Source organism: Augochlora pura, chromosome 6 (genome assembly GCF_028453695.1).
Source record: "Augochlora pura isolate Apur16 chromosome 6, APUR_v2.2.1, whole genome shotgun sequence".
NCBI lineage: Eukaryota > Metazoa > Arthropoda > Insecta > Hymenoptera > Halictidae > Augochlora > Augochlora pura.
In genome coordinates, this window is record NC_135777.1 from 20565728 (window position 1) to 20584234 (window position 18507).

An 18507-nucleotide genomic window follows, 5' to 3' on the forward strand; every position below is an offset into this window, starting at 1 on the left:
GATTAAACGACCGGTTCGTGTGTGTCGGCGGTGAGATTGGCCGCGGCTAAGATCGAGTTAAGTCGCGGGGTCCGATCCAAGAATATCGGGAACGGAAGGATTATTCGCGTTGCGGGGATCCGTGAGCGCGGTTAGGCGGCCGCGAACGGTGTCCATGGAGATTTCCCCGGCCGCGCGGGAAGCAATCCACCGGCAAACTACGATATTGATCAAAGTGTCACCTGGTGAAGAACCACCGTGCGACCGCGCAGGCGACGACAACGTGCTGACAGCCGAGCAGGAACTCGCAGGTCACGAAAAAGAAGAACAAGTTGTACCACCTGGCCGCCTGGAAACACACACACACAGGCGCACAGCGCCGGTACGCGCGATTTAATGCCTGCCTCTCTCGCAGTTCGCTATCACGGCGAAAACAGCCGCCGTCGGATCGCTACACTTACGATCAAGAGGCCGTCCTTTCTGTAGTGGAAATGATCCTTTCTGTTCTTGTAGATGTTGCCGGCGCTCTCGATCCACAGCATGCAGTACACCCACGCGCACACCGTGAAACCGATCAGCAGGTAGGTCTGTAAGCACGGATTCCATCGGTTTTCGGTAGCCTATGCGTAGCCGCGAAAGTACCCAAGTTTTCGTACTCGTTTGCATATGAATATAAACGGCAAGGTGCGCCCCACACCTGTTACCGTATCTTTCTGTCGTTACTCGCAATCACGTACGCACTTCGAGCAACAACGAATCTAATGCCGCGCCGCGAAGTTTTGTTGCGCGAATATCGTGTTTGTTATTGCTTCATATCTTTCTGAATTTCAACAATAATGGGTCAGAGTCGTGGCGACGTGAGACACAGATTCTAACATTTTTACTCGTCCCATGGAAATTAATGATAAAGTTACTATAAGTTACTTACAAGTGTAGAATATATATTAGCAAATAAATAAAGATTCGAAGTTTAATATACTTTTCACCGAGTGTTATGTTCTAATTATGTCAACGCAAGTGCAAAGATTGTTCCCTGGAAAATTCTTTGAAATACTCCGGATGATTTCACATGCTAAACGCGGCCGAGGTGTCCTTTTACTTTCACGGAGGCGCCGTGTATCGCACTGTTATCGAATATTTACGTATATCGGCTGGAGAAGCAGGGCCGGCATCGCGTAGACCGCTTTCCCCGCTTCGCGGAACAGCTGCATCACGAGGGCGATTCTTTTTCGCATCACCAGGACGATCAGAAGCGTGATGACCTGTAAATCGTGGCAAACTGAGTACGCGAAACTTTCCTCGCTCCCGAGAATTCGGTAGTTTCTTGGGAGTCCGAAGTTTAAACGCTGCTAGTTTCTAGTCAAACGTCAGCGGACGGACATTAATTTTGCTGCGACCGAAGCTCGGCAAAGTCCTACGATATTCACTGGTAATTATGAGAGTGGTTCCGGTTAAAGGAAACCGAATTTTTCTCGTTTGCGAACGGAGCTATTGAAACAGCAAAGATAATGTCTCGACATAAAGGATGTCTGAATTCAGCAACTTTCGTAATCATAGCTAATTATTGTTTTTGTTCTTGAACAGGGTGTACTCGGACGAGTCCAGTTGAATTATTACTTCACGATTGTTAGTCAATTCAAATTTAATTTTCTTTATCCATGGTTTTGATAATGACCTTTTGTTCAGTAATTTCGTTCATTTAATTTATTCAGTTACTTCTTCAAGAATTACTTGAAGTTGAGGGTCACTTGAATGTCGACTTATTGTTACAAGTTTTAATTAAATGTTTGCTCTCGTATACTATTGCATTACTCAGAATACAGTATTTAACAAAGACAAAAATGATGCTCTTCAACAATCAGAAAATCTCTTTTGTTATACTCAACATTTTTGAGCAGAGTAACGCATTATTTGAAGTGTTTCGAATAAAAATTTACCTAAGGCATTGATTCAAATATTTTTTATGAAATCTATCTTTTATTCAAATCAATTTTCAGTATCAATTCCTGTACGAATGAATTCTTATTCAAACAAAATTGAAATTTTATGCACAAACAGATTTTTATTCGATTTATCCGATATCGTGAACTACTCTGATAATAAGAGGAGCTATTATCAACAAAAGTGTCGGCTATGCACACACATTTCAAAATGTCAAAGAAAAGCAAACAAGATAAGTGAAAATTGTATAACAATGGTCTGGAAGATTGGAGTCGTGCGGTACACCCTGCGCAGTTCGTGGACTAGTCTATACAGTTTGTGTCTGAGAGAAGGAGCGATTCTTACAGTGACGGTGGACAAAGCTATTGCATAAATGAGGTAAGCCGTCTGGCTGGACTCCTCCTCAAGTATTTGGTGCGCGTCGACCAGCTTCTTCTCGGCGTACCACGCGAGCCTAAAGAAACATAATGCCGGGCGATAGAGTAACCGAAAGATGGTGGTGGAACGGCAGCGGTTGCGTCCCGTTATATCGCCGGTCACGCGGTCTATCGTGTCTAGATAAATCTCGGTGGAAAAGGGATGCGCTTACCAGAGATACGCCGAGCCACCGATACAGGCGAGAATGGCGCCGATTAAGACAATGTAAATGACCCACTGTACCATATACCGGAACGCAATTAAGATGGCGAGCGAGATACCTGAAAGTCATCCGAGAAAAAATTAGAAGAATGCCGGATCGAAGATTACGGTCGCCACCGTGGCTCGTTAAACCGCATACCTAAGGCTATAAGCAGCAGATAGATCAGTTCTCGCCATGCTACGGTAAGGTCCATCGACGCCTCCTGAAATATTTCCAGCATCCGTTAGCGACGCGCTCGTACAATTTTTCGTTTACTATTCAATATATATATATATACGCTAATTTCACCGACGTGTTTCCGGTCGCTCAAGCGCCTAATCTATTTTCAAGCTTCATGCACAAGGTCGCGCTCGCCTGATGAACGGAACACAGAAGAAACATGGATCGACGAGAAACAAAAACGGTTGCGTTACGATTGTTTAGATTTTCGAATCGGCGGCGGGGGGAGGGAGTGGCAACGTTGCGGAGAACGTCACGCGTTTAGTCGGACGAGTAGCATGCAGGTGTCCACCCATTTTCCTGATCGAGGTTTAATTAACTCCACCCTAACAGTTCGGGGGGGGTTAAACGGTATAACGTAATTCGCTTCCGCGGCAGTCCCTTTTGTGGAAACTGTAAATCGACTTAATGTGACAGTTTTTACCGAACGATCTACCGGCTGCTGCGCATTTACGCTGGAACTACCATTATCGGTTTTATATTTTACGTTTCGGAATGATTGAAATTGTTTCTGGATCCGCCGAACGCTTTGCTTCGGGCACGAGTTAACCAATTAGCTATTTTTATAGAGTATATTATGATTAAAGCGTGTACCTTAATTTGAATATGTTTCGAATATTTCGGGACCGAGTCGAAATAAAATGAACGAATAAAAAATGTAAATTGTTATTACGAATAAATTGCATGTACCGCATAGTTAGACACTAGACTGTGTCTACATATATTTTTTGGGACAAATTTTAGGTACACGCTTTTTTATAATATTATTCTATAACATTTATCCGTTAACCCCTCATTGCTGGGAGGAATTAATTAGCACGGGAATCGCAGGGTAAGGTCAACTAAAATCGACTAACCAACTGCTATACTTATCTCGCCAATTAGCATCGTCGATGTCGATCCATTCCTCTAACGTCTTAATAATATCTATTATCGCGAGACAGCAATTTATATATATATATAATCTAAGCGAGACTACATTTAGCAGTTGCAATCGATCAAACGGGATTTTCTACTTTGACCGCACCCCGCTGGTTTAGCTAAGGGTTGCCGCCCCTTCGCGCGCCGTCCACCATTGTTTAGCAACCCGATGGCCACGCGCCGTGATGGTTAAGCACAAAACAATCTACGTTCAAACACGGTCACAATACGTACTTGTAATCGAGTTTTACTGAAAATGTAGCTACCGACCTTGTAGAAATTTTCCAAACCGAGTTTGCTGACGAGCGAGCCCGTTGTCTCGGATACACCCTTCGGCATGCATCGATTCAGGAACGCTACCCTGTGTCGCAAAAGTGGGGAACAAGCGCCGGAATAAATCATTTTCGAAAAGACGACAATAGAAAACAGCGACCGCGGCTGGTGCCCGCGGAACGCATTAAAACGTCATAGCCGGATGAAAATCCAACGGTTGCTCGAAGCCACTTCCGCCGACGTAAATTACATTACCGGCCGAGTCTGTGTGTCGCGGAACCGTATCAGTCCTTACGTTACTACAACGATAGCGAGACAAACGCGATTAGAAAGTCCGCGGCTTCGGGCAACGAATTTATTTGTCTCCGGCTCAATTAACTTATTGAAACGTTCTATATTTGCGGGCCCGACCGCCGTTTCCAATTGGAGCGACCCGGAAAAGCGAGCTGTTCGAGATGAATTTGATTGTGATATAATATTGTTTAGCCACGATTAATTTTCAATTGATGTGAATAACTCTGATTGCACTGTAACGCTAGATATAGTATGAAAAAGAATACATGTAAATTAAGTGGCGGAATTATTGAGGTTCAGGTACATACTTACAGTAATTTCTTTCACAATTGGATTTCTTTAAGAAAAATAAGTAGACTCCTCAATTTGCACAAGTGTCGAATATTTCTCACATCGTGGCAATTGGAAACGGAGATTTAGGTGTTTAACCCCTTGAACTACGTTGATTACTACTTTTTCGTTCTTAATCATTTCCTTGTTGAACGAGAATAATTTTTATTTCTCGACTGTTTTCATTTACTTGCATTCCCAGATTTTGATGACAGAGGATTCAAATTTCGTTTCGATTTAATAGAAACGATCGAATGTTCATCTCGAGTCTAACTCGTTGTTACAGTGCAAGGGGTTAAACAAAAACTCACCACCGTACCAAGCGCCACCAAGACGCGCCTGCCTCGAAACCGTCGCGAGTCAAAAATTGTCAGCCGTCGACCGCGCCAGTCGTTAATTGATTCCTCGGCAGGTGACAACAATTCGTCGGTACAAAACAATCGTCGAAAAGTGTCGAAAAAAAAATAGCGGTCCGATTCTGACCGATGAAAACCCGTTCGCGGGACGATTTAAAATTGATTGTCGACCGGCTGCAATTTTTCAAGCAAACGATTCGAGGACCGTTGCGCATCCGTGCGACCTCGGCCACGGCGGCCGGGGAGGGAGGAGGCGGTCCGGTCGCGTAACGAAAACTTGTGCATTATGCAATACTAACTGATCGCTGCAGTTGGACGTGCAGCTGCGTGACTTCACCCCGTTCTGGCCCAGGGTTATCTGCAGATACCTGGGGGAAATGAATTATTAATGAGCGGCGGGTGTTAATGAACCCGCGGCCACGGGAAAGTGTCGGTCGGAATTGGAAAATCCGCCGGAAAAGTGTTCGCCCGTCGGGGTCCGGGCAATTTATGTGGAGCATTAACGGCAATTACGCGCATTATTTCTCGCGCGACCCGGCGTAAGTTTTCCGCGCGGAGGTTTTTAGTTGTAATCGAGCGCCGTCCGCGAAAATTTGCGGACCCGGTGACCCGGGGCGCCGTCGGCAGCAACGACGACGACGACGACGTCGTCGTTATCGTCGCCGAATTAACGAAATATTAATCGACGTTGATTTTCATCGGCCCCCCGCACTCGTTTCATTCATTGTCGCATTGTAAAATATCGCGAGCGAGTCTCAGCCCCCCCTCTTCTGGCATTGTTCTCCCCATCCGCAAAACTGCGATATTAACGCGTTAACAGATTTTACGAGGACACGGTGTTTATGGGGCCGCCTTGTTTCCCCGGCGACGAATCGCCCGAAGCGTACTCCCCGAAACTGGGTCGGATCATCCATTTTTGCGAAACTACTTAGACCGGCTCGTTCGAAAAATTTTGGCCGCACGGCTTTCGGATAATTTCAACTTTTGTTAGTGGCGCTGCGACGCGGACGCCGCGAACGAATTTGATTATTATGCCTGACGCTTTAACGGGCGGACCACGGGCGAGAGATTCTCTTTTAAGTACTCGACCCGGATCGAGTGTCGAACGACTCTGTTTTTCGAGAAGCATGCGCAAAATTTCTTTCATTAAACTTTGCCGTAACCTCGGCATAACAGGGTCTATCGAAAAATTCATTTTTTGGGAGGATTTTTAAAGCGTCGTTGATGTTTTCTTTTTTTGGAAAATTTGAAGAAGAAATTAGGAACAAGGAAATGTTAAAAAGAATTTCAGAACTGTCATATATTATGTTTAACTGTCTGCAATGGTTAAAGAAAGGAATTTAAACGTAATTAACAAAGATAACTTTTATTTTGCATAGAGATTATCAATCTGTTGAAGAATAAGTTTCTATATTTTCTTTTATTTTACAACGATTCGTTGCTGTTTGACAAAGTGTATAATATTTATTCATAATCGTCTTTTCGAATCATATAATTTGTCATTACTTTTAAGGCTGTAGCGACACACTGGCGACCATAATAACCATTCGAGCTGTCCGCTTGCAGATTCCAATTGCTTGGCGAAAAAAATCATTCCTTGACGTTTGCAAGGACGGAAATTACATTATTCCTTTATTTATTAATTTTACGTATTAAAGAAAATAATAAATAGTAAATAATGGATCAATATATTGTTATAACTATTAACACAGTTTCGTAGAGAAGAAACAGCAAAATCGTTGTAAAATCGTTGTAAAATAAAAGAAAATATAAGAACGCTGCGAACTTATTCCCCAACCCAATAATTACGATAAATTCTGAACTAAAAGGAGGACCGATCGACGATCGATTTCGTTCGTTTCTCCAACCGAACACTTTCACTATCTCTGCATTCTAGCAAGATCGAATTTCGCTTCGAACAAACGGCGTAACACATTACCTGGAACGGTCATTATCGTCATATTTCTATTTATCAAACGGCGTTCGTTAAACAGAGCCACTCCTCGACCGCGACTCCGGCAACTCTGCGTGTTCCCGGCGCGTGTATCGCAAAAACTGTGTAAAACTGTAGCCCGTTAGAAAGCGTTGCCGAGCAGCGCCTAAGTTGTTGGCCGTAAGTATATTTTCCAGCGAATTCTGCGCGTCCGCCCTGAAAGGATTAGCGCGCGGCAGCAACTTTGTTTGGCGAAATAATTTCATCCGGTCTCAAAGGCAGCGGAGAATCTACGGACACGTTTCGAAGCGGGGATGGGTGAGGGGAGGGGGAGGGGGAGGGGAGCGTAGAAGAGTAGAAGAGCGGCGAGGCGCGTCGGCTTTTCGCGGAAGAAATGCCGAAAATTTCTGCGCGAAGATCCGCGCGGCTCGGATAACCGTGGAGAATTGTTTCCGGCGCCGATAACGGTCGCCCGAGCAAAATCGACGGAAGAAATTGCGATCGTCGACGGCGCGTCCGCTTCGCGAGCGAATCCTTTCACGTTTATAGCCGCGCGCGCGCGCGAAGACGCGGCTGCGGCGGCGGCTGCGGCGCAATCTAATTTCTAACGCCTCCGGGCGAGGCCGGGGCCGCCCCGTGAAATTATATCCCCAAGCTTCGACCGCAAAGGATTAGCGGACTAACAAATTTATTCGGCGAATATTTTTGCCCGGGTAACAGGATACACGGGCGAAGTTGGACGCGAACTTTTTACCGACACGTTTCAAACCGGCGCGTAGCCGGGCCGATCCGAGCGGAGCGGAGCGGAGAGCAGAGTCGGTGCGCGGAGGCGGCAACGGGGGTGGCGGGTGGAGGAGAAGGAGGAGGAGGAAAAAGGAGAAACTTAAAATTCAGGCGAAGCACACACCCCCCCCCCCCCCCGAAGTCGGTGAAAACGCTGCCGCTATTCTGCTTACGTGAATTCGCGGGAAATATTTTCATCTAAATAAATAGAACCGCTCCCATTGATATCCGGCGCGAAACACTTTTGTGTTTGCGCCGGGATAGGAGAATGCGGGTAAATTGAACTCTAACATTCAGACCGTGAACGATTTACAATTTGCCGGGTTTGCTCGGCGGGCATTCGGATGAGCGACTAGCTCCCGCACGAATTTTATTATATTTATGTATCGCCCGGGTCCGCGCGTATTTTTAACCGGCCACCGGTGGTTAAAGCGTGATTATTATTATCGCACCGTGTATTTTATTATCTTTTGTCGTTGCCGCTGGGAGAAACAGTTGTGAAAATCCCCTTATTTGAACAATTTGTAATTCAGCGGCGAGAACGCGTACGGGCGCACTGTAATTTCCACCGCAATCTTTCGTTTTAATTAAGCGTTCGTTTTTCGAGTCTGTATGAATAATTGTTTGGTCGAGAGAGCGGGGAGGCAAGATACGTGATTGTACCAGCGCGGCGAGGATGTGGGTATCGATCTAAGCGGGAGAAATAAGAATTAGATTCGCGGCCGCGAGCGCGCCGGTTCACCGTCAACACGGCCGGCGCCTAGATGATTCGATTTCGGTTTCGACAATCGGACGAATAATTAATGGGAAACACCGTGCGCGCGATGGAATCAATCGAAAACAACAGCGAAAGGAACGCGCGCGCGCGCAGTGTACTCGCTAGAGCGAGAAGAGAATTTCGCGGTTCTCTGATAAGGAGATTACAATTATTGCAATTTATCGCGGCGCGGGATGCTTCGTTTATAGTAACCGTATTAAATAAACGTTTCATCGGTGAAAAAAAAAAATAAACGCTCCACGCGAATTGAAACAATTCTACGCGGTGCTTAACCGTCGAGCCGACAACACGCTCGGCGATTTTCAAATGCGATACACAAATTACATTCGATATGCAAAAATTGTCTCCGCGGGGGCCACTTCCTCATTAGACTGTTGATTTTCAAAATTTCCACGGTTAAACGAGTTTGCGAAAAACAATGGACGTTTTAATTGTATTTCTGCGCCCGGCCGTGCTACCATGTTTTATTCGCGTATTATACGGTTCTAACGATGTAAATATTTAGTTGGAATATTGGCCGGGAGCCGCCGGAGCCACGCTGATTTCAAAGACAATTCGTAAATTAACAAACGACGCGCGAGATTTATGCGATAACAATTACTGAGCGTGTCTTCAATTAACAAATGAACATCGTGCACGATTTCGGGATAGGGGGTGGGGGGAACAATGCCCGAACAATGGGAAATTTGTATTGAAAATAATGATCGGATAAATCGAGTCGCGTTTGCTAAACATAATTCAAAAGCGAAACGAAATCGTGTAATTTGTAGGGAATCGATCAAAAACTTTTGCCGCGGCGCCGAGCTTTAATAGAATATTAACTCGCGGATTGTTGATGTTCCTGGGTCCGATCCGACGTGGCGAACTTGCTGTACAGTATGTTGCTATTTAACGGTCCAGCGAAATTACGAGCTAGTTGTTAGAACAATGCTTTAAGAAATATTTTAATGAAAATAAAGCATTTTCACTGTGATTCTAAAATAATTTTTCTGACATACAGCATCTTCATTTTATATGCCAAAATGTTTTCTACGCATATGAAATTGAATTTTGTAATTCACGCAATAACAGTTATGCTTTTAATAGTTTAATATTTTTTTAATATTTTAATTTAATATTTTTGAAATTTAATTTTTCATACTATAAAAATTACTTTGGCATGCACCGTAACAATTTTAGTGGTGCCTCAGAGTCACCATTCGAGTGCAAAGGGTTAATTATAGCGCAAAGACGTTTATACCACTGGGACAAGTAATTTTCGCTGTGGGGGTCAAGAGTTGGTAGACTCAGGCATTCATGCCATGGAATCGTCAAACAAGTCCGCAACCGAAAAAAGATCAGCGGCGCAGAGAGAGAGAAAAAGAGAGATATAGAAAGAGAAAGAGAAAGAGAGAGAGAGAGAGTGTGTGAGAGAGAGAGAGAGGGAGCAGTTTCATGCGGCCCCGGGGAATTATTAGCTCGGCGGAAACGCGAATGCGTGGCACGGAAGGTTAAAGAACACGTCTAAAAATTAGCCGAGCTTCTGATCAGCAAAAACGAAGGGTCCGGCAACGGGGTCACAGGACCGCGGGCAGCGCGGCGCGGGTCGTCAATCGTCGGTGGAAATTCATGAGCCCAGGACGAATTAAAGTTCCATCAACGAATCCGAGCGAGCTAATTACTCAGCCTTTAACATTTTCCAGCGAATTTCCGGGGCTGCCGGGCGAAACTCGGCCGGGTTTATGGCCAGGTTCCTCGGCGGTGGCTGTACAAGGGGGGGGGGGGGGGGGGGGGGGGCGCGAGCAAACGAGCGGGGGGGGGGGGGGGGGGGGGGGGGGGATGAGCAGAGAGAGAGAGAAGGTGGCGCGGCGCCGTGATACTTACCGGTCACCCGTCTTGTCGACACCCTTGCAACTAAACAGGGGATTAGTCTCCTTGGTATTGGTGCGGCCGCAAACGTTCGCGCAGTCATCGTAGCCATTTATAATGCGGTAGATGTCTCCTTTCTTCGTCGCGTTGCTCACCAGAAAGCCCTGTGCCGGAAGCAGAACGGGAAATATGTATATTCCGACTGCGTCGCTCGCGAAATGACGAGGAGCAGGAGGAGGAGGTGGGGACGGGGGGAGCAGATCGGGCGCGGGGAGGGAGCGAGGGAGAGGGGCGAGGTTGGGCGAAGAAAAAGGAAAATGCACGGAGAAGAGGCAGTGCTAGACGTACGTAACCGACTGCGAGAGCGATCAGAGCGATCAAAGTCAGGATGTCGGTGCACGATCGATCGGTGACGAAAACCTGCTCCGAGTGTCTGGTCGGCGTGCCCTGGTTTTCTGGCGTCTGAAACGGATAAACATGGAAAATCGTCGGTGGGAGAAAGAACGTATTTCTCGAAAATAGCGGGCGCGCCTCCATTTATTAACGTCGCGTCAGCCTTCGCTTATTTTTTTTTCTCTGTCTCCCAATCTCTCTCTCTCCCTCTCCCACTCTCACTCTGTGTCTCTTTCTCTCAGCGATACCCGTCAGTGATATCTGTTGGCGAGCGACCGAATTAAAGCCAGCCCTCGTTCGCCGGGCGTCAACCCCTTGATCGCGCCGGTAATTTTTCGCTTATTCCAGTCGCAGTTCTTTAGCGAAATATTAAACGACGAGAGAGGAGGACGAGTGGCTTCGACGAAATTCAGAGGAGAGCCTGGATTCCTCCGTTAACTGAGAGAGAGATAGAGAGAGAGAGAGAGAGGGACGCGGTGCTCCGGAGAGGATTAGCGGGTAATGGATTATTGGCGGCCCTCCGGTTGTGGTTATTGTCCGGATTTTCTGACGCGGCGACGAAGAAAAATGGAATTTAACAGGACCGAAAGGGGGGAGGTAGATTCTTCTTTTACTATCAAATTTTACAGGGCTCCGCCGGCGGCGGGATTTATTGGGAACGCGTAAAATCCGCAGTCTGGTGAGAAGTTATTAGTAAGCGCCGGGCAGGGATGTTTATGCGCGCTCCAATTCACGAAGACAAAGTTCCGGGGAACCGGGCGCTAAACAGAGAATTGTTTTCTTTACGAAGGGCTTAAGCGAGTTATAAGAAATACTTCTCGCCGCGGCTGCTCGGAAATTTATTGCCCGCGAATTTGAAACTTTATCGCTGCTCCTTACTCAGTCAATCATTCCGCATAATGCGTTCCCATTTATAGAAGTACTCGGCGCGTTTCCACGGGAGCGGAGCCGGGGTCCGAGGCGTTCTCCGCGAAATTAACCCTCGCCCGATTCTCGTACGTTGGTGCCACGTGATGGACACACCGTGCGGTTTTACGCTCTCGTTCGATCGATCGTGTTTCATTCGTGCTGGAAACCGAGTACGTTACCTTCATAAGTATTCCGGCACTTGGAAATTTCGTGTAAACGGTATATCAATTCTTTGATCCGGTTCTGACGCTTATTAATGCCGTTGCGACGTGTTTTACCAGAGCCGATTTCAGTGGAGTTCATTGATGAAAAGGTTAACGCTGCAATCACCGTCATTAATCTTCGATTCTCGGTCTCGGTTTCATTTGTGAAATTATTTTGATATTACGAGACCCTTCGGCGTCAATATTCCACGGTCAAGGCGTTAATTATTATATTAAACAACTATATGTATAATATATAATAATTATATATAAGAGCTATTACTCGCGTTACAGACGATCTTTCTCAACTGTCTGAATTTCTCTGCAACTCGTTTGTTAACTATCTTCATGGCTGATACACGGATTTTCGGTATTTGTTTTTAATTTCTTGCTTGTCAATCCGTTCCGATTGAAACAACAAAATGAGAGGTAAAATTGTATAAAAGTGGATCTGTCTTGTCATTTTTACATGTTTTCTTTCCTTCTTGCAATGTGTACGAAATAACAAAAGAAATTCGTGGAAGTAAAGATTTAAGAAATATTGCGACAATATATGAAAATCGAAAATAATTTCCCTCATCAATTTTTACAGAGAAAGCAATAGCTGGTACTTGTTTATTATTTAAGCCGAGAGCATTAACCACTGAAGCGAGAGTTTTTGCAATAAAATATGTGATTGAAAAATTTCGATTTTTAACCTTCTCGGTTACAAACAACAATTATATACTTCGAAAAAATTCTTTTTTATTGGTGACCATTAATGGATAATTATATTTCAATAATTTACATTAATTAATTACGAGGGAAATTTCCTTCAATCGTTCAACGTTACGAGCAACCAGAATTCTCCGTCTTTCACGAATATTTGCGAACAAGCGTTGCGATCGAATAAATAATTATTGTTCCACGACTGTTGTTCATTTTTATTGCAACAGTTTCTCGTAAAAATGTACAAGTGCTCGAATTGTTCTGCGCGACCCGCACGAATTTATGCCGTAATTGCGGCCAAGTGAAAGATCACGTGTTATCAGGGGGGGGACCGTGTGCCGCCCGGGGTTAACAAACTTTTCAATCTTTACAACAACGGGGCCCGACCTTTCTTAGTCTCTCTGCAATTTCCCGCGGTATGCACGTGATGCTCGCGGAAAGCCGCGTGCCGTTTGATCGTAACGCTGGAACAGCGACATTTCACGTGTAATCTTATCATTTTCGTCGAGCACCGGTTCCCGACACGTGCGGCCATGCATGAGAAATTTAATTCCGGCCCCGGAAAAATTTGTCGATCGGCGACCCAACGACCTGTGTGTGTGTCTCGGTTGTCCCCGCGTATCGTATCCACGTCCAACTTCGTCTCCCCATCTCTGTCTCTCTCTCTCTCTCTCTCTCTCTCTCTCTCTCTCGTCGCAAAAAAGAGAGAAAGAGAGAAAAAAAACAAGAAGAAAGGGCGGGGATCTATCGTTTGCGGCCGGGCGTACCAGTAAATTTTCCAACCTGTGAAATCGGGCGGAGCTAATGCTTTTAGCGAATCCTGCGACGTTTCACCGACACAGGGGAAACTTGTAACCCTGTTACAAGTCAGAGACCGTGTGCAGCCGCCACCCTAAATTAATTAGATTCTTTGACGGTGACCTTGCATTAGCGTCCGCGCCCGTAATTAAATTCCTCTCTGGCTTATTAAAAGCACGCCATTCCGCCCTATTGATTACATCATTACCGGCGCGAAATCTTTCGTGCGTTCGCGTCCCCGTCGGATGCTCACGCACCGCGCGGCAAACGTCACTTAATTACATTTACGCCCTTCGCCGCGCCGCTCTCTCTCTCTCTCTCCCTCTCTCTCTCTCTCTCTCTCTCGTGGCTCGCACGCGTTTCAAGGGCCGCAATTCGACTAACCGAAAGACGCTAATTGCTATGGTAAACGGCCGACGGTAGGGCGTACTAACGGCGGCTCCGGTTTCACCCACTGTTTTCTTAATAGGATGGTAATATAATAGTTTAAATTCAGTGCGTCCTCGGTGGTCGTGTGCGCCGACGAAAATGGCCAACGCTATCGGAGAACAATGAATTATATTATTAACGGGGATCGCCGCGTCGGGAACGCTCGGACATTGAATTCCCGGAAAAATATCAGTAGACGGAAAACGTTCCGCTGGTGTTTCGATACTCGTATGAGATTTCTTTGTCGCCTCGTTGCGTTTACTTGAGAGGATAATTGCGCCCGTACACACCTGCTGAGCTCGACTCCCTGGTTTGATGGACAGTCATGGCTCGTTTTTATATGGCCGCGATGCATCGGAAAGGCAACGATACGCTCGGTTTCACCGCTTCAATTAGACTGCGGATTCTCGTGCTGTTTAAGCATTCTACGGTGTTTGTAAAAAACTTCCGCTAATGGTGGTCTGAAAGGATGCCTGCGTGTCTATCGAAACTGTATTATAGTACAATTTTATTGCTACAATTTTATTATTTTTCTACTTTATGAGGAGATTGATAATTAATATAAAAATACAGACAAAAGTAAGTTAAGCTTTTGATATCTGAAAAGTTGATTACTTGTACAATATGGTTGTAAAATTGCAAAAATGAGCAAGACATAGATTTCGCAGTTACATATGTTTTACTGTAATTAGAAGTCGCACTCATTTCTTTAATAACATATTCATTTTGATAAATTACTCTGTGAAAGTAAATAATTATTTTCACAATCATGCATTTAATTTCGCAAAAATCTCATTCCTTATTTTAAAATATGTACGCGAATTAATTTGTCCCCAGTAAAGTGGTAATTAAAACAGCCATATAACACACCGAATCAATTTAACAAACTGAAATGTAACGATATTTTCAGACTTTCAAAACTATTTCTATATATTCATATTATCACAGAAACAATGAAAATACTGAAAAATCCCCGTCAAGTTTTGCGAATTCACAAAATCAAAAAGTAGCCGAGCGTGCCTTTTATCATCCACCCTGTTAACAATCATCGAGGCTCGTTCCTCGCACGCCTCGTGCACCGTCGCCGCGCCATGATACCGCTCGTCAGAAACTGCATAATTGCAGCAGCGCGTCTTGCAAGAACAAAGTAATTTCGACGGCACCGGGAGCCGTCGGGGCTCTGCAACTTCGCATTATCAAAAACTGTTCGGCGTTCAACAGCAGGTTGTGTCCGGGCGAAATTGAACCAGACAGCGCGACACAGCCGCGCCACCCTCTGCGAAGTTCATCGCCGTTGAACCGGTTCCCAACGTTTTGGGGGCCGTGCCGCCGCGGCATCGAAAATCCATCGCTTAAATCACCTGCTCTAGCGAGAACGGATCGATGCCCCGGTATTAGTCTCGATAATTTCGGTCGGATCAGGGACCGGGGGAATGAAATTCCACGATGGAAATTCTTCAATTCTCTCTTAATCATCCACGGACACGGAGAGCGATTCGTCGGCGGCGAGAGGAGGGGGAAACGTTCGGATAGGAGGAGACAAGATGTTAAAGGCAGAAAAGGGATGGGGGTTCGGGCGTACGGGGAGGGATCTCCGGGGTTGGCTATAGCGTGATTCACAATCAGGCAAATGGCCTTGAGCGACCAATATCCCGAGCGGCGTGTGTAGTCACGTGGCCAGAAGATCGGCTTATGGGAGGCAAGGGATGGGGCGGCGGCACGGGCACGGCGGAGCTGATTCAGTGGATAAACGACGGGTTAGCGGAGTCTGCGACGCTCGTTGCGCGGTAATGAACTTCAGTATTAATTGGACGTTTTAGTTGGGCACGGAGACAACTGCAGCCTGGCCCCTTAAATGAACGGAGTGAATGCCATACGTTGCTCGCCGGATACGTTCTCGTCCCGTCCCGTAATTATAGCGTCGCGCGGTTTCACCGAACGAAAGCAAAGGTCGGCAAGGTGGCGGGCATGAAATTTTCAACGGATCCGTGACGACAATCGATGGCCCGGGCACCCCTCCCACCCCCGGACACGATGAATACGTCATGAATGAACCGCGTTAACTGCCAATTAAATCGAATACCTTATTAAATTGCTAATTCAGTCATTCTTCAAGCGCGGATACGAAGGATCCCATTCCCGAGGAACGTCCGCCGAGTTTAATGCTGTTTTTGTTAATTACATCAGGTCTAAACTACTTTATCCGGGCCGAGCTTGTCCCGCTTTAGGGATCCACGCTTGTCACGAGCCGTTTTTACTGTTCGAAGGTGTCTCGTATTTTCTATCTTAACAAAACATTACTTGACAAAGCGAGCTACACTCCTAAAGAAAAAGATTGGCGCATTTCCTGTACCGTAATTATAAAGCGAGAAATTAAAGATGTGCTATCTCGTGCGCTATCTTTTTCATTGAGAGTGTACGATACCATCGCTTCGAACATTATCGCAATCTTTACAATCGCGTGTATCGCACGGATAAAAGGCACGCCATTCTACAACGGGATCGCAATAAGTACTCGCTATTGATTCCAGTCTTTAAACCGATTTTTATAGCGGCTTTCCCATTTCGCTGAACGGCTTACACACGTTTCATAGGGCCCCTCCCTCCCCTCATAATCGTACACTTCCGAAACAACTTCCGTTCAAGCATAGCGGTCCGATCATTTGTTTATCACGAGAATATGCAATCTCGCGGGAGCGTTCGGGAGTTCCGGCTTATCGAATGTGAATCACAGCCTCGGTTAATTACCTTTTTACGAGGCCGTCGCTCGAGGGGGAGAGAGAGAGAGAGAGAGAGAGAGAGAGATAGTTGGGAAACGCAATTATAGGAGACACTTCCGTGGAATTTTAATTTAGAATCTTATCTGGTGACGCGGCGACGCGCTTCAATCAATACACGCCTAACAAGAAACAACACAAACGAAGAATTTCATTTCGTCGTTCCTCCTCGTCCACCGAACGACTCTGTCGTTCCAAATGAAAAAACTTGTAGTAAAGAGTGAAATTAGACTATTGCTTGCCGGCGGAACTTAACTTGGAACTTTCCCTGGTCACGTTTCATTCTTCTTAATTATGACATGCAGTAAGAACTTTTATTTCGTCCTGCCCTCCCCCTCCTTTTTTAAATCCGCCTCGCTCGCTTCTGACGGAAAACTTTGCAAATTATGTCACGTGGCGCAGAAGTAAATTGTCCCGATGACCCATTGTTTGTTGGCGGAACTAATCTTTGAACTTTCCCTCGCCGCGCGTTTCGTATTCCTTTTCTCGTTTTATTAATAGCAGGGATTAACGGGACCACGCTGGTTCATCCAGATATCCAGAAATTGTTCTCGGGTTATTTAGATTTTGCAAAATTAATTTGAGCTTTCAAAGATCTATTTAACGCGTATAAAAAGCGTATCTGGAAATTGCTTGGAAATATATTGGAAAACAATGATAAATGAAATTAGTAAATTATAAATGATATAGGAGGGTAGTAATTTGAATGTTGTATACTTTTATTATGTACCTAGGATTTTACTTCGTGCACAGAGTTCCGCGAAGATTACGTCGGGCAAACTAGCGCCGTAATTATTGTTCGGCGACGTCGTTATTTACCAAACTTCCTACCAATAGATTGCGCGGAGGCTAATACGTTGCATAAATGTCTTCGCAGCGAGCGCAACAAATGCTTCCAGCCGAATTGTAATACCTTTGACTGCTCCCCGCATTGATAATTCCGGTTACAAAGTATGTAATCAGAGAAATGGCTGATCCGCCGGGCCGGAAATACGTTCCCTTAGGCACGCGCGCACGCCAACCCTCCGCGAGTTTAGAATCCATCCCCCCCCCCCCCCCCCCCCCCCCCCCTCCCCACCGTCCGTGATTATATTTTGAAACCCGCCGAACGAGGAGCAGTTATAGCCGGGGCCTTTGTTCCGCGAGCTTTTAGAGTCTAATGCGAGAGCGCGCGCGGGAACGCGCTCGACTTATCAGGTGATAAATTTTCACCGGGCACGCGGTCCGCGGGCATTGTTTCTTCCTGTATGAAAACGCGATCGAAGATAAGACGCGCGCAAATACGTCGGTGCCGCGGCGGTTTTTCAAAATCCGCGAGATACGCGGGAGCGACAAAATTGCAAAACTGTTGCAGCAACTTCGAGATGATAGCGACTGTATAAATCTTGTCTGTTAAGCACGGGATTACGGACGGTCTCGGTATATGAACAAATACAACGCGCGCGATGTCTGAAAGTTAGTTTGCTTAGCGAGTTGTTCGGCACGATAATAATTCCGGCGGAGGATAACCGATTCAAATCGGATCGATCTAAAACGTTAATTTGAATAAAAATGAAGCGTCGCGCGTCGCAAAATAAAACCATCAATTTCGGAAAAAAATTCTCAAACCGACAGGGACGAATCATTTTTTAATCCCCCGGTACGCCGAAAAAAAACGGTCCCGGGAAACGTTCGCATAATCTGCAGCGCCGAGGGCATAAATAAAAATCCGCGACAGACGAGTCCGTTTGAAAACGACAAACGATAACTTCGTGCCGGAACGCGGCGGCGGCAACTTCAATTTTTCAAGGAGCGAGCCAGCCATCTGTCAAATTGCGGCGCCATCCGAAGGAACGAATTCCAAAGCTACGCGAAAGCAAACTCCTAAATACACTTAGATATAAACTATTTTCTTGCGTGAACTTCTGTCTCCTAAACGCGGGCCAATTCCCGGAGTGAATGAAATATAGATTCGCTTGCTGCGACCGGTAAATAAACTACTGGCGTTGAAACGAA

The 18507-nt window shown here is 45.9% G+C and overlaps 1 protein-coding gene across 1 annotated transcript in view; it reads right to left on the bottom strand.

Annotated features, from left to right (window-relative positions):
• Positions 1 to 18507, bottom strand: part of LOC144471005 (choline transporter-like protein 1) — a 75154-nt gene that overhangs the window by 4222 nt on the left and 52425 nt on the right. Inside the window, exons 3-12 of the mRNA XM_078182641.1 lie at positions 10644 to 10757; positions 10311 to 10459; positions 5253 to 5321; positions 3935 to 4061; positions 2699 to 2762; positions 2510 to 2618; positions 2266 to 2374; positions 1122 to 1241; positions 441 to 566; positions 222 to 328 (exon numbers count right to left, since the gene is read on the bottom strand). Coding sequence (XP_078038767.1) covers positions 222 to 328; positions 441 to 566; positions 1122 to 1241; positions 2266 to 2374; positions 2510 to 2618; positions 2699 to 2762; positions 3935 to 4061; positions 5253 to 5321; positions 10311 to 10459; positions 10644 to 10757 — 1094 coding nt within the window. The remainder of the gene's footprint in view (positions 1 to 221; positions 329 to 440; positions 567 to 1121; positions 1242 to 2265; positions 2375 to 2509; positions 2619 to 2698; positions 2763 to 3934; positions 4062 to 5252; positions 5322 to 10310; positions 10460 to 10643; positions 10758 to 18507) is intronic.